This window comes from Macrotis lagotis, chromosome 4 (assembly GCF_037893015.1).
Source record: "Macrotis lagotis isolate mMagLag1 chromosome 4, bilby.v1.9.chrom.fasta, whole genome shotgun sequence".
Taxonomy (NCBI): Eukaryota; Metazoa; Chordata; class Mammalia; order Peramelemorphia; family Peramelidae; genus Macrotis; species Macrotis lagotis.
This window is the reverse complement of record NC_133661.1, coordinates 94,736,476-94,764,091: the sequence shown is the minus strand read 5'-3', so window position 1 is coordinate 94,764,091 and position 27,616 is coordinate 94,736,476. Positions and strand designations below refer to the sequence as shown.

The 27,616-nt window shown below is 31.5% G+C and overlaps 1 protein-coding gene across 3 annotated transcripts in view; it reads right to left on the bottom strand.

The window, feature by feature from the left end:
* RAB11FIP2 (RAB11 family interacting protein 2) overlaps window positions 1–27,616 on the bottom strand; it is an 88,716-nt gene that overhangs the window by 4,034 nt on the left and 57,066 nt on the right. For 2 of the 3 annotated variants that reach the window (XM_074233556.1, XM_074233558.1), the window contains 2 exons: window positions 25,149–25,194; window positions 10,531–14,890 (listed from right to left, as the gene is read on the bottom strand). In XM_074233556.1, coding sequence (XP_074089657.1) covers window positions 14,663–14,890; window positions 25,149–25,194 — 274 coding nt within the window. In that variant the 3' untranslated portion in view covers window positions 10,531–14,662. Of the gene's footprint in view, window positions 1–10,530; window positions 14,891–25,148; window positions 25,195–27,616 lie in introns of those variants that run through there. The other variant, XM_074233557.1, reaches the window with a different exon arrangement.

The following is a 27,616-nucleotide window of genomic DNA, read 5'->3' as shown; positions in this document are numbered from 1 at the left end:
TAAGATGTACCAATTTAGAAACATCTCCATTCCAAATGTTCAAACGGACTTTCTGTTCCCTACTTATAGTAGAGCTTTCTGAGCTTGCATTGGTCTCATCAGCCACAGCTGGATATACTGTACCTTGACCTCAACATAGTGATGTCATTTTGGTCCTCTTCAAGAACAAAGGACAACAATCAATCATAGTAGTATTATTATTATTACTATAGATGTGGCAGCCATTCTAAAGAGAAAATGACTATTTTATCCTCATAAGTAATTAAAACCTTTAATAAATTTTAGGATTGGACAAGTGATACTTAATAGCTTGAATTTTTTTAACCTGAACTTAAACATCAAATATAGTATTTTCACTCATGAATATCATAAAAAATCAAGACAAATAAACAAGTATTTATTAAACATTTATTATGTGCTGGGAACTGTGCAAAAAAGGGATAGCATGTGAAATTATTAATCCCCATTTTATACAATTTGCTTTTTAAAAAAGTACCTAAAACATTCTAAATGCTACTTTCAAAACTCCCCTACCTATTTGTAACTCCTCAACTTTTTTGGGGGGGGGTTCTGTGCATTAAAAAATTTTTCAATGTTTCTTTTTTTGGGGGGTGGGCATCATGATTGCTAATCATCTCCCCCCAGACACCCTCTCCCCTCACTAAAACCAAGGAAGAAAAAGACATACAAAGTCCTAGCCATGCAAAGGAAATCCTTATAGTGCCCTTGTTTAAAAATGTATGTCTTCTTTTGCATCATGTCTGTTATTTGTCAAAATGTAGACAAGTTTCAACATAGGCATCATAGCTGCTCTGGAGACAAGGCTGGTCATTCCATTGATCCGGGTCATTCCATTGATCCTGGTCATTCCATTGATCCTGATTCTGCTCACTTTATTCTGTAGATTTATTCTGTAGTTTATTCTGTAGATTCTCTGAAATTCTTTTATCCTTTCTTCATGGTGAAATAATACTCCATTACATTCACATGCCACAATTTAGTCAGTCATTTTCCAATTATTCCAATTTCCAGAGACAATCTATGATATTCCCTTAAATTTTTATTTTAAGCTTCTCTCCCTCCTTCCTGCTTTAAATCTACTTCAGGATTAGGAAGTTACTCTCTCATAACTCTCTCTTCACTCACCATCTCCGTTTATTTCCCTACTAATATTTACATATCAAATTAAACTGTATGTTTATATGTATATGTTCAATCTTCCTTTTTCCATTGCAGATAAGTGAGATTCACCTCCGCTCTTTTTGTTTTTATATTGTTCTCATGAACTTCAATGAGATATATCAGCTATCAATTCCTTGCTCCTTTCTCTATATTATATTCCTTTTACCCTCTTTTTTCTTTCTTTCTTTCTCCTCTCAAAAGCCCCAGAACAGAACCACTGAACCTTCCAGGACCTCTATTTTTCTTATTTAACTCCCTCAATGCCCTTTGAAGATCCTCAGCTTCTACAGGGATGTTTATTCCTTCTCTTCCCAGCACCTACCCAAAAAATAATTTTAATATTACAATATCATTATTTTAGCACTCCTTCCAATTGCTCAAAGAAATTTAACTTTCTAGATTTCTTTTGACTCTTGTATTTTTTCATTTCAAAATTCCCACTTAACTCTGTTCTTTCCATCAAAAATGCTTTCAAGTTCTCTAATCTTTAAGCCTCATCCCATAAGATTTTACTTAGATATTTGCTAAATTATTCTTGATAGTAAGCCTGGATGCCTTTGAGAGTATTCTATACCAAAATCTCCTCTGGTTTTTCAGGAGAAATTTCTGGATCTTGTGTGATCTTGAATGTAGTTCCTTGGTACCTGAACTACTGTCTGGATGTTTTGCAGTATTAATTCTTTGAAAAAGGAATATTGCATTTTTATTGACATTGCTGGCACATTTCCTTTTGGAGTTCCTTTCAGGATTCTTTTTAATCCTTACTATGTTGTCTTGATTCTAATAGATCAAGTTCTCATTTATGATTTTTTAAAGTGCCCAATTATCTTTTATCATAATTTTCAGATACCCATTGACTTTAATTTTATCTCACTTTGACACGTTTTTCTCTTCTATTTTGATTTTGTTCTAATGATTTTTGCTCTCTTGGAACCATTTACTTCTAATTAGTGGATTCTAGTTTTTTTTTCCCTTCACAATTTTTAATCTTTTGCCTCATATCTGTTTGTGTAGTCACTGTGAAAAAAATCCATCTTTTTCAATTATCTCTATATTGTTAATGAAGTTATTCTCTTCTTTAGGGGCATCTCTAGAGATACAATAATTTTAAAATATTAAAGAATAAGTATTAAAATTAAATACTGCTTAACATTTTCTTGCATTTGCTCATTTCTTAAGCTTTATTTCCTGAATTGAAACTTTGTACTTCAGTTCCATCCTCTATTCCATTTTTGGATATGGGCTGAGTAGTTGGTCCTTCATGGTCTTGCTCTGCAACCCCTCAGTTTCTTTGAGAACCTTCTCCCTGGATTAAAATGTAGTGATTTTTGAGGTTCAGATCACTGCACTGGTCTATCTGGTATGTCAAGATAAAATCTCAGGGACCTCAAGAGTTCATACACTGAGGTGTCCCAGTTGTTATGTTGATCCCTACTCACTGTTGTCTCCAAGGCTTCTAATATCCCCATCATGGTGATTTTTCGCCTCTGGACAGATGTGCTCAACCAATAACTATTATCGGTCATCCTGGGAAATAAATCTGTGTAGATGCTGATTTTCTTGCTAGCCCTCTTTCTTACTGTAAGTTAAGATTTTGGCAGTGATTAATTTCAATTCTAATACAGAAGTCACTTGTTGATTCTTATTGAATTTCTTGATCTTTATTTGGTTTGAGGTAAATTGTAGGGTTTTGTTGGCATATAGGAGCTGGATAGTCTGTCTTATTTCAAGAATTATCTTGCCCAAAACTATGGCTATTATTTTAAACTGTACTTTAATCTACTAAGCTAAATAGGTTTCATATATGCTCCCAGCTATATAACCTCAGATGTACAAAAGTATATACTCTTATACAAGTATAAAAGATGCTCATCACAGAAAGGTGGGCCAGCACATGCTACATTCTTTGGTTACAACTGCTTGAGCAAATAAAAATACAAAATGGTTGTCAGTCTTGGATAGTCCCTTTAGTTCCAGTAATAAAGGTTGCAGTGTAAACTGATGTGGAGTGAAGTGAGCAGAACCAAAAGAACATTATACAGACTAATAGCAACACTGGGTGATGATCAACTATGATGGCCAATTCTTTAAGTCTTATGAAAGAAAATACCATCCATATCCAAGAGGGAACTGAAATTTAAATGTGGACCAAAGCTTACTACCTTCAATTTTAAAAGTTATCTTATATGTCATTTTCTTTTCTCTAATGTTTTTCTTCTACTTGAATTTGACTCTTCTTTTACAACATGATTAATATGATCTATGTTTAACAATGGTTATACATGTATAACCTGCCAGGAGGAGGGAAAGGAAGGAGGGAGAAAAATGTAAAACTCAAAACATTGCAAAAAAATGATTGTTGAAATTATCATTGCATGTAGCTGGAAAAATAAATTAAATATTTAAATTTAAAAAAGTAATGGTTGCAAAGAAGCAGAACAGGGGGGCTAGAAGGTACTAAGGATCACATAGATCTTAAACTTTATCAATACTAATTTAATTCTTAATATTTTTAATGAGAAAAATATTCAAAGGTCAGTGAGTTGCTATACCGCTTAAGAATCAGATGAATAATCATACTGGCATTGTGGTTATGAAGTGAGGGGGGGAAACACATTGTATGTAGAGTTCATTTATGAGGAAATTTAAAAGCTAAACAGAACATTTTATATGCGATCCTCAAAAAATAGGGAATCCCTGGGATTTACTAAATAGTAAGATTACATGGTCGCATCTAAACTTTGACAGCTGAATGAAAGGACTGAAGTAAGAAAGGGCTTGAGACAGGGAAGTAAAGGCATTGCAAGAGTCGTTTCCATAAATGAAAATTCTACCACATCTCCTGCTCAACGCTCGTCTCCCCATAGCCAATCAGTTGTCAACCACCATACCTTTCATATTTGTCCCCTTCTCTATTCATTCTCTACCTCACATGGGGACTTCATTACCTCTCATCTGGATTAACACAATTAATTGTCTAATTGTTAAGTTTTCCCTATCTCCAATCCATTTTCCACATAAATTCTAAAGTGATTTTCCTAAAGGACCCAATGTTATTTGGGAAAACCCCTCCTTACTACATCTCATAGAATACCAGATTACTTCCAAAGATCACCCCATCTTATATTGGGCTTTCCTTATCCCTCTTTCCCCCCAAAGCTAGTGCTCTCCATCAAAATTACTTTTTTACTTTGCACATCTTTTTTAAAAAAATGTATTTAACATAATAGTACCATATTTAAAGCTAGAAGGGATCATACAGACCATCTAGTCCAATATCCTTGTTTTTACATATGAAGAAATTGAGACCCAGAGAATGATTTGTCCAAGGTCACATAAGCAGTAAAAGGTAGAGTTAATTAGGTCCTCTGATCTCTGTCTAGCATTCCCCTACTCTGGACAGTCTCTTCACATGTGAAAATGCAGTTTCCTCCTACACAGGGTAAAATCCTTGAGGACAGTCATTGTTTTTGTTTTCTCTTTTAATCCCCAGCCTCCGAGAACCATGAAGAGATGCTTAATAAATTCACAGTACATAGCTTAGCACAGACCCATGGAACACTCCAGCAAGTGAATAATTTACTATTCATTCAATAAACACTGATTAAATGTCTGGGCTTTTCATGTGGTATTGGGGGGCTATAAAAATAAGCGTTCCTTATCCTCAGGAAGCCTATATTCTAAATGTATCACATTAAATCATACTACCTTCAAACACAAAGGCTTTATCAAATGCTGCACTAAATAAAATATATGTTCATTTCCAACAGTCCCTGATGGCCAATGTGATAACCGTATTAAAAAATGAAATAATGTTATTTTTGATGAAACCATGTTGTTTGGCTGATTACAGCTCTTTTCATTTACTAACCAACTCTTTAAAAACCTGCTTTATATTTTCGTCAGGATTTGGAATCAATCTCATGGATTTAAGAGTTTGCAAATTCCATCTCTTCTGCCCCCACTTTTAAAATATGGAAATATCTGCCCCTTTACTTTCCAATAATGCAGGATCTCTACTATTCACAATGATTTTGCCATGATTCCAGAGTGACTCGGTCATCACACCTTGGTTCATCTGGGTCCTGGAAGGGTAACTAATTACTCTTATCTCCCTCCCTACCTAGGATATTATTCTCCTTTGCAGGGGGAAAAAAACCCCATCTAAAGCATTGTTAAATCTGCCTAGGACAGTGGATCCTTTAATCCTTTTCACCAGCTTCAGATCGTTCTCAACTTTAGAAGTCTAGACACTAGCCACATAGTACTGTGCCCCATATTTGTATTCATCTTTTGTGTTCTCTTGCTTCAGTGTCTTTTTTTTAAGGTTTTTGCAAGGCAAATGGGGTTAAGTGGCTTGCCCAAGGCCACATAGCTAGGTAATTATTAAGTGTCTGAGGCTGGATTTGAACTCAGGTACTCCTGATTCCAGGGCCAGTGCTCTATCCACTGTGCCACCGAGCTACCCACAATATGTCTTTTAAGCAATTTAGGACTATGCTCAAAGGCGATCAAACTGTGCATACTCTTTGATCCAGCAACATCACTACTAGATCTTATAGCCCAAAAGATCATAAAAAAAGGTGAAAAGTACTATGTGTACAAAAATATTTATAGCAACTCTTTTTGTGGGGACAAAGATTTAGAAATTAAGAAGATGCCCATCAATTGAGGAATGGTTGAATAACTTGTGTATGAATGTAATAGAATTATGCTATAAGAATTAATAAACCGGCAGATTTAACAAAAACCTGGAAAAACTTACATGAAGTGATGCTGAATGAAGTGAGCAGAACTAAAATATTGTACACAGTGAAAGAAAAATTATGTGATGATGAACTAAGATAGACTTAGCTCTTCTCAACAATACAGTGACTAAAGACATTTCTAAAGGACCTGTCATGGTCCTTTAGATACCATCCACATTCTGAGAAAAATATATGGAGCCTGAATGCAGATCAAAACATTCTATTTTCACTTTCTTTTTCTTTCTCTGGTTATTTCCCTTTTGTTTTGATTCATTTTTTCCCAATATGAATAATATGAAAATGTTTTACAGGATTGTGCATATATAACATATCAGATTACTTTCTATCTTAGAGGTAGGGTTAAAAGGTTTTACAAAAATAAACATTGAAAACTATCCTTACAAGTAATTGGAAAAAAATATTATTAAGAAGAAAAATACCAATCTTGAAAAAAATCTAAGTGGGCAGAAGAATATATTTGTCTTCAAAATTTCATTCCTGCTTCTGATCCTTAAGAAAGTCATTCACAAGATCCTACCAATCCTTCCCCTGAACTCTTAGAAAATTAGTCACCAGAAATCTTGGATAATTGCTTAATTCCTGGCTTTACTCCTAGTCAAAACTCTGTAAGGAATGACCACTTCCTGTCTGATCCTACCACAACTACTGCCCCCTTTTACCTTTGGTAAAAATGAATTCATATTGTAATTTTTCCTTTTGTAAACTTCACCTATGTCCTACAGTATACCCAGATGACAAAATCATTTTATTCTACTTTTTATCAAGTTTCACCTAAATGTTCTCCACTATATTATTTCCCCAATCTGATCTCTATATTTCCTCACCTGAGTGATATTTCTTTAAATAAGTATATACTTAATATTTTATGAGTCTTATTTTACCAAATGTCAGTGATCCTTCAGTGACCAAATTTGCTTCATTGTTTTATAACCGTTTGCATCTTACTTGTAATGTGTATGCATAAAAGTATATATATTCAAAGCCAAGGGTTTCACTATTAGCTCCTTTCTTGAATTTTGTCTCCTGTGAGCTTTTGAAGGTCTCAAAAGCTATTCTTCCTCCTATGTAGCACTACTCACTAAAATCCCTAGCTTAAAGACCTTTTAATTAGATTTCTAAAAGTCCAAGTAAATCACATCATACCAGCTTCTGTGTTAGGAATGCTTTATACCCAGGGAGAAATCTAAAATTTCTATATTTTACATTATGATCTAGATATCCCAAACCCCATTCTTAATTATCTTAACTGGCTGTTTGCTTTCTAAACCTATGATTCTAAAGCTGTTTCTTCCTTCAATATGAACCATGGATGAAAATACTATCTTTGCCCTAGTCTTTAGTTTCTTGAAGAATATAATCTGTGGCAATGCTTTCTAGAGTCATTTAGTCAGCATCGTACAAACCCACATCAACAGAAGTCTATTGTATTTATTTTTGACAGGTTCTGTCTCAAATCTATGCCTCAGGAAAGCAAAAAAAATCCTCTTTATTACTATTAGCTTGACAGCTACCTCAGTATTTCTATCAAGTTCCAAACATTACTCCTTTTTTTGGCTGAATCCTACTGGATGACCTCTTACCTGACAGGATCTGTAGACCTATTTTTATCTTTCTGAAGAGGACAAAATAGCCACTTTTTCTTTAAAGGAGCTGATTCCCTTCTCTTCAGAAAAGAACTTCAAGTTTATTTTATTTATTAATTTTGGTTCCAAGTATTCAGTGTTCCTTCTTTCCTTTTGACAGGTCGAATTTCCCTTTTGCCATTTCAGATCATCTCACTTATTTTTCACACAGGAAAATCATTCCCATTTCCTTTTATTAAAGGAACTTATTCTACAGTCATCTGGAGTATAGAGGTATTTTCCAAAACCCTTCATCTTTTCTAGGATGAAGAAAAGCTGACATGTTAGCCTTGTCAAAAACAAAACCCTGCAACTATACTCTAAAATGAATTACTTTCAAGCACAATGAATGTGTTACTTTGCTTACCAGCTACCTTCCCAAGTCATTTTTTTCTCCATTCCTTCTCAATGTCCTTTCTCCTCCTTTAGGTCCAGTCACTCATCTATATTCCTCAAAATTTCTCCAATCCAAATTCAATCTCTGGCCTCTTCCACAAATTTCTTCTTCAGTTGAACTCTTTCACTCTTCTCTAGTCTTCTTTTGTCAAGCAAACTTTTTTGCTTCAAAGAAAGACTAGGAAAAAAGTGAAGGAGCTTAATAAGGAGAAAATAAGGAAAAGACAAGATAATGAATTCCAAAGAAAAATTCAGCTGCTGGGATTCAAATGGCAATGAAGAGAGACAGATGATGGTCTTTAAAAAAAGAAACAATATAAGACTAATAATGACTCAAAAAAAAGGCATAAAATTTATCTATGAAATACACAGCCAAAAAAGGAGGTGGACAGGTCACATGTTAAGAGATAACAAATGGACCTTCCAAATGTTGAACTGGCATTCGAGACATAGTAAAAGAATCACGGAAAGCCCTTTTGGATCTGATTCTTCTCACAACACATTCAGTTTCCATCTATGCTTATCATGGATACAAATGTAAAGCCTCTATCAGATTGCATTCTGTTGGGGGGGGGGGGGAGAAAACTGCCAAACTCAAAATCTCACAAAAAAAATTATTAGTAGAAGATACCATTGTATGTAATTGAAAACAAATAAAATATATATTAAAAATTAACAAAATAAAATCTTTAGTTAAAAAATAAAAAATAAGGCAAAACTATCACATTATTGGATAGATGCCCTATGAAAGGTCTATGGAAAATCATGGTTAAAAAAATGCATAGAATGGGACGGCTAGGTGGTGTAGTGGATAAAGCACCGGCCTTGGAGTCAGGAGTACTTGGGTTCAAATCCGGTCTCAGACACTTAATAATTACCTAGCTATGTGGCCTTGGGCAACCCACTTAACCCCATCTGCCTTGCAAAAACATAAAAAAAAAATAATGTATAGAATGAAAAGGCACAGGTCCATTAAAATTTGTCTTTAATAAAAGGACTATTTCCCATTAAAATTTTTGCAGTGACGTTCCCTAACAATAATTCTGTGAAGTAGGTAGTATAAGTATTATGATCACCATTTTGAAGACATGGAAAAAAGTTAAGTGTCTGAAGTGAGAATTACGTTATTCTATACTGCCTCAAGACATCACTTAAGTAATGTCTCCAGTACCTAACACCGTGGTTATTCAGTCCTCTCTCCAGCTCATTTAAGGGTCATAGCTAGTGTCCAGAATTGGATTTGAACTCAGGAAGATGAATCTTACTAACTTTGGAGTTGGCACACTCTCCATTTAGTGGCCTCAGTCAAGAAAATAAATGCTAAATAAGTGTTTAATTTAAGTCAGAAAAGCCAGTGGATCAGCTCCATAATAGACTGTGAGAGACAGTGAAAAGGCAGGGAAACAACTAGGAGAATACTCAAGGAAAATGAATCTTATACACTCAAATTGGTAGTAATCTATTTGAGGAAAAGGTTTATAAATTCAATGACCACAAAGTTTGCTTCAAAGCATATTTAAGATTAATGGCCCAACAGCAATAATACAGGTATAAGAACACTTGAGAAATAGGAGGGGATGAGGTTATGAAGGGCTTTACATGTGATCCTGGAAATGACAGAGGGCCACTGAATGGGAGGATGACCTGGTCAGATGTACACCTTGGAAAGATGAATTTAAAAACCAAATGAATAAAAGACTAGCATAAGGAGAAGCTAGAGGCAGAGACCCAGCTATTCCAATAGTCCCAGAATGAAGTGCAGAGAGGAGTTATGATTCTATAGTATCTCTTTCTACACAATTTTCCACTGAATAATCTATAATTATTATGTTTGTTTTCTCTGAAGTTCAAAAACTTATTTGGTAGTGTTCTTCTTTATTACTTTTTTATGGAGCCAATGAAAACTAGATAAATTTTTCTTCAAGATTTGAGTACTTTAATGTCCCATATACTTTGGAATACTTAACTTCAACTCCTATATAAATTGTAAGGTATTATAATTGACAAATTTTCAGGTCCTCTCAATTCAGTTATTTAAAGTACATTTATTTGCACCCTAATTTTTTTTAAGTTAGAAATCACTGGTAGCAGGACAATGGACAGAGTGCTGGGTTTGGAGTTAAGAAAACTAAGTTCAAAAGCTATCTTAGACGCTTATTAAGTATATGTCATGGCAAGCCACTTAATCTTTCTCAGCCTCAGTTTTTACTGTTTTTCCAGAAAGTTGGACTCAATGGTCTCTAAAGTTTTCCACTTCTCTAAATATATGAAATGTGCAAAATACAGTATTTTAAGGTTGTGTTAATTTAATTTTGATTAACATGCTTGAATAACATATGTAATTACTATTTAATCTGTACTTCCATACTAAAGATGAAAAATATGATGTTCTATTCAAACAATAGTGTCTAAAGGTACCAAATGCATAGAAGATATGTTGGTGATTTATTACTATTCTCTCAAATGCTTTCATACTTATTTATACTCATTCTTACAGAATACAGTAAATTAAAACACTCTAAACAAACAATGTGTAAGTCACATGCTAATGTAAATATTAAACTAAAAGAAAACTATTGTGGTGTACTTTGGAAATTTATTAATATTTTAAACAGGCAATTAAATAAAATTATAGACAATTATATTAAGATTACATACTTTAATCAGCTATAATAAATCAATACCTACTGAGTGTGATATAAAAGTCTGATTCTTCATGCATCAGATTACATAAATTTGGTGTCACATTATACAATATTTAAATATACTTGTGAGTTTTGCACCTTCAAAAATGTGTACAAGTTACTACAGTATTTTTAGTAAGACAAGTATGTACTCTTCTGTTATAAATAATGTTTATATCTTTTGCATACCTGCGAAATATACACATTCTAGTATCTGCAGCAATTTTTCATACTTCAAAATACAAAACATCTGGAAGCTTCTAACATGAATAAGCCCAAATGTATTATTTGTAACAGATTTCAATTCCACATAAGAGTAGATTCTTTGACATAGAAAATAAATGAAATAAATGATGTCAACTCTAGTTTAATGCTTGAAGAGCTTCTACATTTCTTAATAAATGCATCTGAAAACCCTTCATATGTAGATTAGTTAAGGTGCTATCTATTGCATATTAAAGACTTCCAATGATTACATCTGGATTATTAAAGTTATAAATCCATTAAAATGGACTTTACAATGGAAGTGCTGACAGACCTTTAAATCTAGTATCATGAACTAGCAATGCCATAATCCTTCACCTCTTACTTCAAAGAGAGTAAGTGAATCAACATGCTTTTAAAGTTCATTTTAACACACACAACTTACACCTACCATATCTACAAGATGTATGAGTATATGAACATCAAAAAGTTTTAGTGTGATTTACAAATTCAAGATAGGCTCTTTCTTAAAAGCTATAGAAGAAAATAAAACCTCTGATACAACAGTTATTGTAGATATATTAAAGAAAGCAGTTCTTGTTTCTTTTTAAGATTTTCCTAGTCAAAGAAAATGCATCCCACTTTGAGGAAGTTGGGGGTAGGGGAAGCACATGTGAAGAAAGCAAGTCATTCACTGATGAGCTTATTTTTGCTTAGGTTTTATGAAATCTTTTTAAGAACAAGGCAACATTTTCACAGCAGGAAAATTACAACTAGATCTTGATTTCCTGCCAAAAGCAATAGATGTAGTTATGGCTAATCTATGGATAATGCTACATTCATGCATACAGAGGCAACAAAACAAAGCTCAGTACAAACTATAGCAGCAAAAAGTAACAACTAAATGTTAAACATTCTTCATGAATAGGAAATAAGTTATCATTTTATTTACAACTCTTAAGATATGACCCTGGTATTTATTCCAAAAATGAAAGTTAAAAGAATTAACTGTGGGCAAATACTTCTGATATTATTATCACTAAATTAGAATTAATACTGAAATGAAATTTGCATACATAGAAGTGATTTTATAAAATTGAAACATTTAAATTTATACAATCTAAGTTTCTCAGATGAAAGGTTTTGAGATATATTGTGTAACTTGTTTTTTATGATTAAAAGATTAATGAAATACTTGAGTAGATGTTTCAGTGCAAAAATGAAAAAAATGTGTCTATAAGTTTCATACTTTCTATTACTAAATTCATTAATTTTACCACCATTTCTAAATTAGTAATCTAAGAAAATGTATAATCAAATCTCTAATAATTTGAATAATTATAAAGTCATACAAAAAATGCTAAGATATTATTTTCTGCCTTTTTTTGCAATTCTAGAAATTGAAGAGTTTTGTTTCTAATTTCAACCAAGGACAGATTAAAGATAGTTCACTTATAAACAAAATTTGAGGAGTAGTTTTTTTCTCTCCTTTTAATTACACTAATTTATAATGTAATTATAATGAAAATAGCATTTGACTCTAAGTCACATTAAGTGATAATAAACAGTAACTGAAATAGTTTCAGGTGGAACATAGTGCAATAAAAATCAAATTTTAATATAATACTCATTGTGGCTTACAGCAATAAAAATGAATAGGTTATTGATTCTTGATGCAGGGAAATAACTCTCTCCTTTAAAGCAAATTTGATTGTGTCATACTTATGGCATAAGATATGTGGGTATCTATGGCAAAAATAACATTAATTTATTATACAAAAGCATATTTGGCCAAAGTTCACTAAAATATGAGAACTTTTGTGGCAAAAATGAACATTCCCCAACCTTGTATTTTGATCTTTTAAAAAAAATTAAGAAATGTTTGATTTTTTTAAAAATTTAAGTGAATCACAATGATAAAAATCATAACCTTTGGTACCAGATTCAAAATTACTTGTCATCAAGACCTCAAATTTAAAAAAAAAAATCACATATTGATATTTGAGGTATAGTCATAGATTCTAAAGACTAAACAGCAAATGGGGGGAAATGGGCAAACCAATTTTCCATTTCTCATTTTCATAATTTTATAAAATTAACTATATTCAACTTAGGAAAATTATTTCAGAATTTTTTTAAGTGATGCTCTGTTAAAAGAAATACATAAATGCTGTTAAGTCCAGCTTTGGAGGGTCCAGATCCTTTGGATAAGTACACTCATTATTCTCTGGCCACAAATATTAAAGTGACCAAAAAGATAATTCTAAATATTGTGTTTTAAAAAGAAGTTCTTAATCAAGCTCTTTTAAAGAATCATATCTATTTTATTATATATATTTTAGTGAAATTGAGCTGTGTCAGAAAAATTACAAAGTCCATTAAAGAACAGGGACAAGAGGGTTTAGAAAGATACATTCCAAAATGAAATGATCTTAGCTTCTTAACATTAAGAAGATAAAGATTCCTTCTTAACCTATCACTGTAATAATTTTTTTAAGGTCACTGAACTAGGTCTAAAAACAAAACAGTAGCTTCTTCTTTCACCATTAAATTTCCATATGAAATAATGAATAATTTCACATGCATTTTACCATATCTAAAGATGCCCTATGGAAGTTACTAAGCTTTCTAGAGTGATGAAAAATTTACCAGAAGAAAAAACATATCAATAATTGAGCCTTCAAGAAATATTAATATATATTACTCTCTGAGTAAAGATGTACACTAAAAATTCACAGTCCCTTTATCTAGTCTTTATTGGGGTTTAAAATGTAATCCCTAACCTGAAACTCAATGTTTAAAATGAATTTTGCTTTTGTCAATATTCCTATAACATTGCCAATTTTATGCTCATTTCTAAAATCTCATGTCCCATTATTATAAATTTTCAAGTATTTGTATCTTTTCTATTCTTCCTTCTTTCTTTGACATTTTAACAACTCATACAATCTTTAAAAGCATGCAATATCTTTACAAAAAAAAAGAAAACCCCTATATTTTATTAGTCTGTTACCAAATTTATATTTTTCACACAAAACTCAAATTTTAGGATAAAAAAATGATGAATTACAACAAATATCTAACATCCTGAAGTTGAAATATTCTAAGATAATCACATAAGTATAACACTCTTGGGTCATTTCTTTTGATGAATACCAGTATTGGATTTTAGAATGTTACAATACATTACAGTTCACTCTCCAAGTATCACATGGTTAGAATTGATTCAAAAGAGTCTCTGCATAAACAGTAATACTAATAATTGATTTCTGTTTTGCACCAATAAATAAAACATTCCGATATTCAAATGAAGGACATGGGAATTCAGCCTTTAAAAAGTACCAATTATAAATATAAAATGCTTATCTGTGGATATATGTAATTAGTAGTTCTGTGGTGAAATATTCTCGAACTGCTTTCTGAAAAAAATAAATTACATCATATTTCAGAAGGCAGAATCTGAATAATGTAAAATATCTGCAACAGATAGGCATTTTGGAAGATGACTATTACTAAGGTAAATGTCTGCATCAATAAATTAATCAGAAAGTAGGGAAGTGGGCTTAGAAGGTCTAATTTATGTTCAAGGAAAAGTTACACAATCTAGAGATACTAGCCTTTTTTCCTTTAAAGATTCATATTATTTAGCTCACTTCAAAGATGACACGTTTTTGGCAATCCCTATTATTTAAATTTAAACTAATTTCTGAGAAGTTAACAGGAAAAAAACAACAAAATTTAAACCTATTATACAGTGTCTTCCACTAGAATTTTTTAAAGTCTGAAATACAGTTTTACTAATTTATTAGCTCTTAGAAAATTTGCCAGCTTTTCTTGAAGGTTCATATGGCACTCTGAGAATACTTGGAGTTTCTTCCATTACTCTTACAAGAAGATTGTCAATGTAGTCCTCAAGTTCACGAATATGGGTATCCTTCCTTTTAAGTAGTTCTTTGTGTTTCACCAGTTCTTGTATTACTTCTTCATAGGTAAGACTTCGATATCCTGCAGTGGCATCAAAAGGATTGCTATCCTGGAACAGGATAAAAATACTTATTTTATTAGATGTTATTTCATAGATAAACAAGAGGGTCCAAACAAAGGCTTTGGGACATCAGGGTAGGTGGAGACAAAGAAGGAATGGAAATGAATCTTGTCAATCAATTCTGAAAAAGAAACATTTATTACATATTTTTCTTAGCTACAACAAAAGCACGAGTATGTATTTGCTTATCCAAATCTCTAATAAAAATCTACATGAAGGTATTTTAAAAATGAGTATACCTATTTAGTTTCCATCTGATCAGTACATTGCTTTCTTTTCATTTTAATAACAATGCCTACTCTTTACAATTTATTGTTTTTCAAATTGAATTAAATTTCCTTTCTTTGTTTTTGATCTCCCTTGACAAACTGCATATGGCTTATAATTAGAATCAAGTGCTACATAGTAATGATTTAAATCTACTAAATAACTTAATAGGTAGAAATTTTAAAAGAATGAAACTATAAAGAGTGAATAGTTTATTTCTCAAGCATCTCTATGTGTAATAATGTGCTTCCACATAAAGTGATAATATTTTCATGAGTGGCTTATGGGCATAAATTTCACTTCTTTAGAGTTATAACACACAAATAGTATTCATAATATAAGATACTGATGTAGAATGTAATCAAAAGTATAGGCCTCACCTATAAGGATGACATCTCTATTTTAAATACTCAATGTATTTAAAAATAGCAATACAGATTGAGGTTACAAAATCACAAAACTACAGAATATTAAATTTGAAATGTAATTCAACACTCAAAAAAGTAAACCTAACTTGCATGACAAGTGACCATTCGGACAGTCAATAAGAATTTATGGACAGTCAACTGAGTGCTAAGCACTATGCTCAGGGCTAGGAATACAAAGACAGACAAAAGATGGTTCGAGAACTCAAGGGTTAACAATCTAAATCAGGGAGACAAGTAAACAAATATATAAAAACAAGTCAAATGCAGGACAAACAAGTAATAGAAGTAAGGCACCAAAATTGGGATTGGGAAAGACATTTTGAAGAAGGTGGGATTTTAGACAGGATTTGAAGGAAGTCAGGAAGCAGGAGGGTGAGCATTCCAGGCTCAAGTGATCGTCAGAGAAAATGGCTAGAGCTAAAAAATGGAGTGTCTTGTTCATAGAGCTGCAAGGATGGCAGTTATCACTAGATCAAAGACTAGGTGGGAAAAGAATATAAGCTGCAAGAAGACTGAAATGGTTGGAGAGGGAGGTCTTTGGTTATGAAGGGCTTTGAATACTAAACAAAGTTTTGTATGTAATCCTGGAAGTTAAGGAGTCATTAGTGTTCATAAAAGGGGGAAGGGTGTGTGTATATGCATGTGTATGTACTTGTGCATGGTGGGGGTGGGGAGAAGTGAGGGAAAGGGAAAGAGACATAGAGAAAGAGAGATGGTTGCTCTATGCAAAGAAAATTACCCTAACAGCTTAAATGGAAGATGGACTAGATTTGGAGAGAAACTGGTGGCAGCCAGACCAACTAGCAGGCTACTTGCAACAGTCCAAGTAAGAGGTGAAAAACTGCACCAGGGTAGTGGCAGTATCACAGTGAGAAGGGAGCGTATTCAAAAGATATTACCATTTGGCAACAGATTATTTAATCTGCTGGAAATGGGGATGGGGTTGTAGGGAAATAGTGAGGAATAGATGTCATCTAGGTCAAGGCTGTCCAATTTTATTTTTTAGGAGTTTTTATTAAACAATAGACAAAATATTTTGATCTGTCATTTTAATGAGAACTCTGTGGTACCTCGACTTCATTTACTAAAGCATTTAGTAAACCCATGGTGGGACTGCATTTTGAACAGCCCTGATCTAGGATATGAGGCAGAGGGAGAAGACCATGAATGGTATTGATTTCTTCAGGATATCAAAACAGAGGAAGAGAGTTTAGGAGGAAAGTCCCCTGAACTTCTCACTACCCACATCCAATCTGGTTTAATTGAAAATAATCAACAAGACAAGGCGACTAGTATTAAAGAGGAAAAAACTTCTGGTAAAAAGTGAGGCTTCATTCATTCCCTCCTGACATGAGGGGTGCAGGATCTTAACACAAAGTCCAAATTCAGGAACTAAGGCTATAAGAAGAGTGTAAAGAAAAAAGAATCCCACCTTTATAAAAAAGCTATAATGATTACAAGAGCATATAAGACACAAAACTCATAAGAGAATGATTCCTAAATATTTTCAATCAAAATTGTGAAGAAAAACACAACCTGGACACAAAGTTCAGTTAGATTTCCTGGAAGAAATGAATCAAAAGTTTATTTAGGAGTTTAAAATAAAGAGTTTAATGTTATTTTTATAATAAAATCAAAGAAACAGACAAAAATTGGAAAATAATGAGTACTATAAAAGAAAAACTTGGAAAGAGAATTAACAACTTAAAAAGTGCAACACCGTATCCAAAGAAACAACACTATCCTTTAGAATGGCTCGAATAGAAGTTTCTATCGTAAGATAAACACTGAAAAGTTAAAGACTGGAAAAAGTAGGAATAAAAAAACTTCTATTAAAAAAAACGGGAAACTAGGTTGCACAGTGGATAGAGCACTGGCCCTGGAATCAGGAGGACCTGAGTTCAAATCCTAGTTGTGTGACCTTCAGCAAATCTTTTAACCCCATTGCCTTACAAAAAACTAAAAAAAAACAACACCTTGATCTGAAGAACAAATTGCAGAGATAAGAATCACTAAACTGTCAAAAAGCTGTGATCCAAAAAAAGGAAAAGAAAAACAAACTGCAAAACTTATGTATCATATATCAAAAAAAAATCACAAAACTGACAATCAATGAGAACCAAAGTGTGCTAAGTAGAAATATAAAGAATTCATGATTTCCTGAAACAATCTTCAAAATGAAAACTCTCAAAAACAAAGACAAAATCCAGACCTTCCAAATGAAAGAAGAAAAAATGTTTCAAACAGCCTGAAATAATGAGTTTAGTTACTGAGGTAACCAATACTTAAAGAAAAAGTTACATGTGTTACAGGAAAGAATGATAGTGACAAGGGGTGGCTAGGTGGCATAGTGGATAAAGCACCAGCCCTGGAGTCAGGAGTACCTAGGTTCAAATCCGGTCTCAGACACTTAACAACTACCTAGCTGTGTGGCCTTGGGCAAGCCACTTAACCCCATTTGCCTTGTCAAAATTTTAAAAAAAAAAAAAAAAAAAAGAATGATAGTGACAAACCTCTATGTACATCTTTTAGTCTGAGTCAAATTGTATAAAAAATAAAACAGAATAGAATTTTAGATATATAACATATTTATGGCTATTGTTGAATGGAAATAAAAAGGAGTCTACGTATGCTCAGCAGTACATTGTAGGCTTTATAAAAACTGATCAAGTATAAAAAGCATAAAAACCTCATAAAACCACAGAAAATTTAAACTTGTTCAATGTCCTCAGTGCATTAAAAAATATATACAATTTAGGAGCCACTGAAATGATTAAAAATTAAAAGTGAAATGATCTAATTCTAAAGAAATGGACAGTCAAAAAACAAATCAAAGGAAAAATAGAACATTTCATCAATAAAGATAATAACAATGGGACAAGGTATCAAAATTTTTGGAATGATGCAAACTGATCCTTAGGAGAAAAATGTTTAAATACATTCATCAACAAAAGAGAAATAAAAGCTCAACAGCATGCAACAAAAAAGAATGAGAAAACCAATAAATTAAAATCCCAAATAAACACCAAAACAGAATCTCTGAATATCAAGAATATCAAAATAGAAAGCAATAGAAACAAATATATAATAAATTAAATTAGAAATCCTTAAAATTAAGGATATTATCAATTCAAAAATAAGTAGATTTTGAATTAGATAAATAAATGAAGAAATAAAATTATCTGAAATTATTTTGCCCAACTATATGACCATGAAACTGTCAAATTAACATGAAATAGATGAATATTTACAAAAACATAAAACATATACTTTAACAAAATAAGTAATAGGGCCCTTCAATAACTCAATCTTAGAAAAGAAGCTGAACAAGTCATTAACAAGCCTTCAAATAATAATCACTTGAGACTAGATGAATTTATTAAAGTATTCTATCAAAATATTCAAAGGACAATTATTTTAATACTAAAGTTTTTTTGAAAAATGGGAAAAGACAAAGTCTTACTAAAGATCAACTACAATCCTGATATTTAAACTAGGAGGAATCAAAAGAAAGAAAAGACTAAATTCCCCAGTACATATTAACAAAAAAATTAAATGAAATATTAGGAAACAGGCTGTATTTAAAAGATTATACATTATGAGCAGGATGAATTCATATTACAAATCAGGATTGCTTACAAAAAGTACCCACATAAACTGTATCAACAAGAACAATAAAAATAATGATTCTATTAAGAGATGTAGAAAAAACTTTTAACAAGATTTGGCAGCTAATTTCTACTAAAACACTAGGAGAGCACAGAAATAAATAGATCTCTTCAATATGATACTTAACTATTTAAAACTTTGAGCCATGAGGCTATCTAGAGGTCTTTTGATAAGATCAAGGGTATTACAAGGATATTGATTTTCACCACTATTTTTCAGTTCAATAAATGCTAGCTATTGCAATAAGACAAGACAGAAATTTGAGGGAATAAGCATAGGAAAAGAGAAAATAAAATTAAAGATTTTTGCAGATGACATGACATGATGGTATAGAGAATTCCTTGAATCAACTAAAAATTAATTGAAAAATAATTTCAAACAAAATAGAACAGTGTAAGATAGATGTACATGAGTTACTGACATTTCTGTGCATCACTCTTTTATTAACAAAATTCAGCAGGAAGAGATGGAATAGAAAATTCCATTTTAAAAAACTAAAAAATACCTAAAATATCTAAAAGTCTACCTGTGCTTACAATTAACTCCTAGGCAAAGGTTCAATTGCAAAGCAGCACAAAAGAATTCAATGTAAAAGATTAGATGATAAGTAGGAAAACAATGAAAATTTAACAAGGGTAGGAGTTTCATTGGGAAGTGAAATTTCTAAGCTTGGCAATCAAAGAGTTGCCCAAGAAGAAGCCCAAGTATGGGGAATGTCAGCTTGCTAGAAGAAAGTGAGAATGAGGCATAGGTCCTCATCTACTTTCTATTTACTAACTACTCATAATTACACACACACACATAGATACACATAAATCTATACATAAATAGCTCTATTTTATCCATCAGATAAAAACACTGACATACATCTGGCTTCTTCTAAGAGTTTCAATTCTGTGTTACCAATGATCTATTGGATATTTCAAATTGATGTCACAGAGAGAGCTTAACCTCAAGATATATAAAACAGAGTTTACCTTTTTCCCCAAATTGTTCCCTTTTTCCAACTCCCCATTCCTGTCAAAGGCACCCAGAGTCTCCAAGGTTCCTAACTTTACGTTCATTATCAAGATTCTCTTTTTTTTTAGGGTTTTTGCAGGGCAAATTGGGTTAAGTGACTTACGCAAGACCACATAGCTAGGTAATTATTAAGTGTCTGAGGCCAGATTTGAACTCAGATACTCCTGACTCCAGGGCTGGTGGCTCCATCCACTGTACCACCTAGCCATCCCAAGATTATCTTTACCTTCTCACTCTCCCTTAATCCACAAATATAATCAGTTGCCAAATCTTCCTCCCTCCACTACATCTCTGAAATCTGTTTTTTTTTTTTACTCAGAGTTGCCGCTTACCTAAAGGCTGCCATAGTTTCTTCCATTTCAAATTAAACTTTTTAAATTATTATTTTCTCCTCTGTTCTTGTACCACTTAGTACTTACTACAGATTCCAGTTCAAAGTGGATTCCAAATAAATGTCTGTTGACTGATTTATCTGTATTAGCCTTACACATGTGAAAATCCAAATTTTAGAGTTTGACGCTCAAAATACCCATTTTTTTCTTAAATTTTCTTACATTTTATGTGGCAAACATTTTTATATAGCTTTGAAAAAATAAATTTTCTCCCAAATAGATCAGTTTTAAAAGGAAGATTATATAAGTTTTAAAAGTATGTATTTTTGGTCACTTTTAATGAAATATTTTGGGGGTGCAATCTATTTCTGGGAGGTCAATATTATAACTGCTAAATTGCTGCAACTGACTTTTTTCACTCCTATCCATGTAATCAACTTTCTTCTGAAGAATATGTAAATAGGTGTAGGATACATATCTTTAGTACTAGCTTGATTTCAACTAGTGATAGCTATCAATGTACAATAATTCAATTTGTAAATCTAGCCTAAACATATTGGCTAAGTTTCTGAATGATCTTTTGAAAATATCTAATTCCATATTTCATTTATCAAATTATATATGTTTAAAATATCAAACTATATAAACACACACACACACACACACACACACACACACACACACACACACACACAGTTTCAAGGCAACTAGGTGGTACAGTAAATAAGAGTACCAGCCCTGGAGTCAGGAGGATTTGAGTTCAAATCCAGCCTCAGACACTTAATAATTACATAGCTGTGTAACCTTAGACAAGTCACTTAAGCCTACTGCCTTAAATAAAATTAATGTACATGATTTCACATGTATTTAAGAAATATACCTAAGGAAAAATATTTCTAAAAAAACATTTCCAATATAAAATTAATTTTTGAGGGTTTTTCCCCCTCCTGGAGAGCTTATTTTTATAAGGAAAAAAAATTAAGCAAGCACAACTTGAAAGTAGGGTGATAAAGGTTGTTCCAAGCAATTCTCATAGTAGGAAAAAATATTATATGGGCCTTTAAGGATCCATTCAGAAATAGGAGCTTAAATTCTGAACCTCAAATAGATCATTTTAGTCATAATAATGTAAGTTGAAATACTGAACTCTCTGGACTTCTGTTTCTTAATGTGTTAAATGATGTTTTTCCTGATGATGTCTGAGTTTCCTTCCAAGTTTAAGATTCTAGGCAGTGTGGTTTGTATTTGTGTTTATAAAAGTAATGAAACACTCTAAGATTTCACTGTCACACTAAAATATTTATCCTTACCAGGGACTTTAATGATTCTGCAACAAATCAGTAGGTGCAGCAAAATTAAATAAATAAAACTGCAAAGGATAAATTATGAAGTTGCTGGCTGTATTCTTGTTCATTCTGACAAACTATAACATTCATCTATCAACTTCATGCTCATAATAATCAAATTATGCATTATACACATACACACATACACACACACACACACACAGACACACACACACTCAGTTTTCCATATTTGTAATGTACTGTTCAAACTTCTTTGCAATAATTCCAAAAATACTGATATTATAAGATACTATAGAGAAAACCTTTGTTTCAAACACTTTTTTGAAAACAGAAATAAGTAATAATAGATTTCAAAACTAACTGAATAATCAGAAGCTTAAATTAACCATTATAAAACATTAGCATGTGGAAATTTAATTTTCCCCAAATATCTTATTTTTCTAGAACTCTCTAAGTCTTTAGAATCAAAACACACTAAAGTATAGACAAATTTCTGAGAAGTAAAATGCCCCCAAAAAGAAATTAATACTTCCACTAGATAAACTTTTGAGTATATTTCCTGGAATGTTTCTTGGGTTTAAGTGAGTATTTTGTCCCAGAAATTTTGCATGAAGTTCTGTCGGAAGAAAACATCTTAGGAACACATGTATTATAAGCTATATTCTGGGAAAGAGCACAGTAATTAAAAACACAGTTGGAACTTGGTGCCAGATTTTATTCCAGATTAGAAAACTATGTGACTATTTTTGGAAAAAAAGTTTCATATTGTCTTTCTGATACTTAACCTAAATAAAAAAATCATTTGATGTTATAAGGATGCAAAAATATTCACTTATGAATAAAATAGAAATACAAGAATTCAATGAAGAATAAATATATTTATCTACTAACAGAACAATATTAACACTATTATTGAGCTAAATTGTAATTCAAATATAAAATTTTTCTAATCATATAAAAATAGTTTATATACTATTTTTGGAAAAGAGATATGGGGAAAAATATAGTTTGGCAAAACTCCAAAACAAACATTCAATGAGATTCCTAATTGTTCTACGTTGTTTCCTAGTTTATGCCACATAACACATGTTTTTAAGATGTTTATTCTTATGCTAAAATTCAATGAAAACATCTTCCTACCTCATCCCACCAATAAAAATTCCCACATGGGAATCTTTTAAGGATTTGAGGATAGGGTAAAAAAATACTGAAACTAGTATAAATGTTATCTACTCCAAATTTTTTATATTAATACATACATTCATAAGATGTTGATTTCCTAGATAATCTATATTTTCCTTTATGTGCAAATTTCTGCATTTTTAACTAAGAAATGTGTATCTTTTTCAATACTTAAATTTAAACAAAAGCAAATTACCAGGACTCAAAATAGCTAAAGATTTAAAGAAAGGTTGTCCTGGTAACCAAATATTGGTGGGGTACTAACTGACATCCAAGGCAACTAGAGGAGAGAGAGAGAGATAAGATGAAGGCTTGGCATTCTCTGATCATCTCATTATTGTTCTAATGAGGAACTTTGCTCTGGGAATATCATCTCAGCTACTTTCACATCTTTTGTCCTACTCCCTTCATCTCCCTTTCAGTTCTTAATTAGGCCTTAAAGAGCTCACACTGCCCTTTCAACTGGCTACTGCTCCTGTTTAAACACTGTGCTTTCAGAGACAAGTGTTGGCACCAGAATATAAGACATACAAACTTAATTACAAAACACTATGTCCAGAGGGAAAAAAAAATAACCTGGTAGATTGCTATTATTGGAGAACTTAATGTAAATTACTTCAAACATCCTATAATCTTCATAAAAATTTTTCAAATATTTTTTCCTCAAAAAACAACCAGTATAAGGAAGTATTTTCTGCTTTTAATTATATCTTGCATTAAATTAACAACACCTAGTAATCCTTTAACTGTCATTATGGATAGTTAGTAGTCTAAAGAAAAATAATCACACATCAAGGAATTCTTTTATCACCTTTAAATCCTTTAAATAAAACAATTTTCATGTTTTATTTCTTTAAGATGCTTTTACAGCAATGAATTACATGAATTGAGGAAGTACATTTACAAGCACATAGAAATTGTAATTAAGGTTACTTTAGAGACAATAGCTACCATGTTAAGTCAATTTTTTAATGTTTTATTTTGTTAGAGATTAAGTAACTGGCTGATAAAATTCAGTTTACTATCTGATCAAAGGCTGACTTCATCTATTCTGACATTTCCTATTAGTCTGTGATATAAAGTAACTTAGGTTTTTATAAAACTTCAAAACTTATAACTCATTTACAAAACAGTACAAAGTCATGCTGCTTCTATAATGCTTTCTGTTCAGTTTGAGAATTAGAAAATAATTTGAGCAGTCCATAAAAGAAATCCTAATAAATCCATCATGTTAAAAGCATCACATTATATAAATTGTGATTATCACCTTACAAAAATCTTAATAGTATTCCTCTACATCATACACATTAAGAACAAACTGATTTCAAGCATAAAGTCCCAGTTTCAGCTCTTAAAGGAGAACTTTAAGACCAAGACCATGGCCACACTTGCCTATATTTTCCTAAAGCAACTCATCATTTATTTTAATATGTGCAAAGTTGGTTGCAAATAAAATCTAACTTTAAGCAATGAATTTCAAGATATTACTTTAGAAAAGAAGTAGAACCAGAAGAAATAAATTGAGGAAATGTTAAAACATTCAATACTAGGAAAAAAGCATTTATTCTGGCACTAAATATATCTGATTATAAAGTCTTCAAAGGTAATAGGATATTTAGAATACTGAGAATCTTTGCCATCAGAGCAAAAGACAAATATATTTGCAAAAAGATGAATTCTTGGATTGCAGAAACCAGATTAACTGAATACTTTTCACATATGATACTCAAGCTATTCCAGTATTGTCTTCGCTTCAGTTATCCATTTTACAATAAACAAAAAATTCTTGCACTTTTTATTTCCATATTCTTGAATACATAAATATATACGGACACATATAATACACCTCTGTTCACCTTAAAACTCTTTAACTGTAATTAGACTATTTACAAAAAAAATGTTATAGCTGGGTGTCGATCCCACATCTTGTTACATTAAATACACAAGGCATTGTTTGTACTTTGATATTATTTTATAGAAACATTAGCAGTACCTCTAGTAATAAAGAAAAATTTCAATAGTTTGTAATGTTGTTACTCACCAGTATTTTCCTGAGATCTTCACTGCTTGGTGGTTTCATATGAAAACTGAGTAAGGAAAAAAATATACATAAATGTCAAACAGTAGGTATAGTTTAAATTGAATGCAAATTTGTACTCTTTAAAACCAATATCAAAGTAATTTCTGTGGTAACATCCCAAGCAATAACTAATAGGAGGAAAACAATGATAGTATTCACAATCTCAAATTTAAAAATTGGAAATATTACATATTTATATATACACCTCAGAAATGAAAACTTAAATCTGTTGCTCCTAAAATAGTAAACATGAATATAAAAATAATATTTACAAAGATACTTAACAAAAATTAAATTGATAAATATTAATACTATATGTGCAATACTAGAAAATACATGTATCTCAAGATATTTTTATATGAATCTTTGAAGAATTAAATAAATATGGGATTTTAAAGATATTAGAATGCAAAGATGAGACAAAAGTCATCTAATTCATAGATTCAGCAAAATTAGCCTTCCACATATCACTCTACTGCTAAGACTCAATCCTGAGTTGCATGGACCACTTCTTGGCATAAGTATTTCTTATTCCTGGCCTTAAACTTTAAATATTCATACTAAAAAGTCAAAGAGCAGAAATTAGTATTGTTTCTGAATACAATGAGAATCTTTTGCCATAAAGTTTGTCCTTGAAAAAGTGAAGAGTGACCAAAAACTTATTTGGAAAATAAGAGCAACTGAATGCGTAGTTATCAATTATTTTCAACGATTATTTAAAACTACTGTACCTTCTACAAAACACAACACAATTAAGCCTAAAAACGGACTGTGGATTTCTGTAAGAATTATTAATTTGACTTTACTTTTTTTGATATGTACATAAAGAATGTGGATATCAAAGGCAAAATTCAAATAAACATAAACACTATGTTACTGTTTTTAAAATCATATAATAGAGATATGATAACACATAACATACATTTGCATTGGACACAGTAAAGGTCTGATAATCCCCAAAGAAACCACTATAATTCCTAAAGTTTGATTTGTTATTATTACTAGCCTAATATCAAGACATAGTATTTTCTGTCCAACATACAGTGATTCTTTGTAGACAAGGGCTCTCTCTCAGGCTTTTGGTCAGGTCATTATAATAGCAATACTACAACACCATGAGTTTAGGATCAGATTATATAAAGCACAGCAAAATGTATAAAGCAAATAATTTCTATGATCTTCTTTATTCAAGATGGTCAAACAAAATACAGAGATGTCAATGAAGATTAAAAGCACATAGATTAAAGAACATTAAATATAATGCATATAAAATAAGTTTGGGATGGAAGGTAGAGAGTTGTTGGTATTATGTCTTATAAGCAAGTGGAAGAAGTAAACTGAGGACTAGATAATCAAAGAAAGTTATGAAAAGCAGAGATAAAATATACCTCTATTTGCAGCTTTTTTTTTTAAGTGCTGACTATAGCCTTGGACTCAAAGCAGTAGTGTGATGCTGTAATTGATCAAATTTGTTTGAAAAAAAAAAAAGATATGAATCAGAGAATCAGAAACATAAGAAACCATTCTTTAATGCAAAAAAATAATAATCTTAAGCTGCATCTGACTATGATGCAATGGGCTAGTTCTCTATTGTTAGTGTACATCCATATGTTATATATGCATATCATATTTGTATATATGGAGAAACAGGTACTTACACATATTAGTCATATGTTCACTTTTTGATTGTACAATATTTATATTATTTCTAGCAAATATAACAATTTTTGTATCAAGATAAAAGGATCAATAAAATACCAAATTTATAAGTCCTTTAGACTTATAAATCACTAATTGTCAAATCACTAATAACAAAATTGAGGATTCAAACACCCAAGCAAAGTAGCAAAAATGACAAAATGGAAAGAGTCTCTGCTACAGTTAAATATCAAGTAAACTTATATACCAACAATACTGTTGGAAGAATTATAATTTAGTACAACCATTTTAGAAAGTAATTTGAAATTAAACAAATGAAGTAGCTAAAATATCCAAAGCCTTTGACTCAGAGATTACACTTCTAGGCATATATATTCTAAGAAGCCTACTAACAAAAATAAAATCTCCATATAATCTCAAAATATCTGAAGCAGCACTATCTTGTATCAAGATAGACAAAGTAGGAGATTACTATTTAGGAGAATGGCTAAAGAAATTATGAAATATAAATGCAATAAAATATTTCTTCTTGTAAAAAACAATGCCTATGTTAAATACAGAGAATCACAGAAAGACTTACATGAACTGATTTAAAGTAGGGTAAGCAGAGCCAAGAAAACAATACTGGCAATGATTATAATAATGTAAATGGAAACAACCACCAAAAATAGAAAATGAACACTGATTATAATCAACAAACTTGGGTCTAAAAATAAAATATAAAAAGACATTTTCAAGGGTAGGGGTTCTACTATGGTATAACACTACAT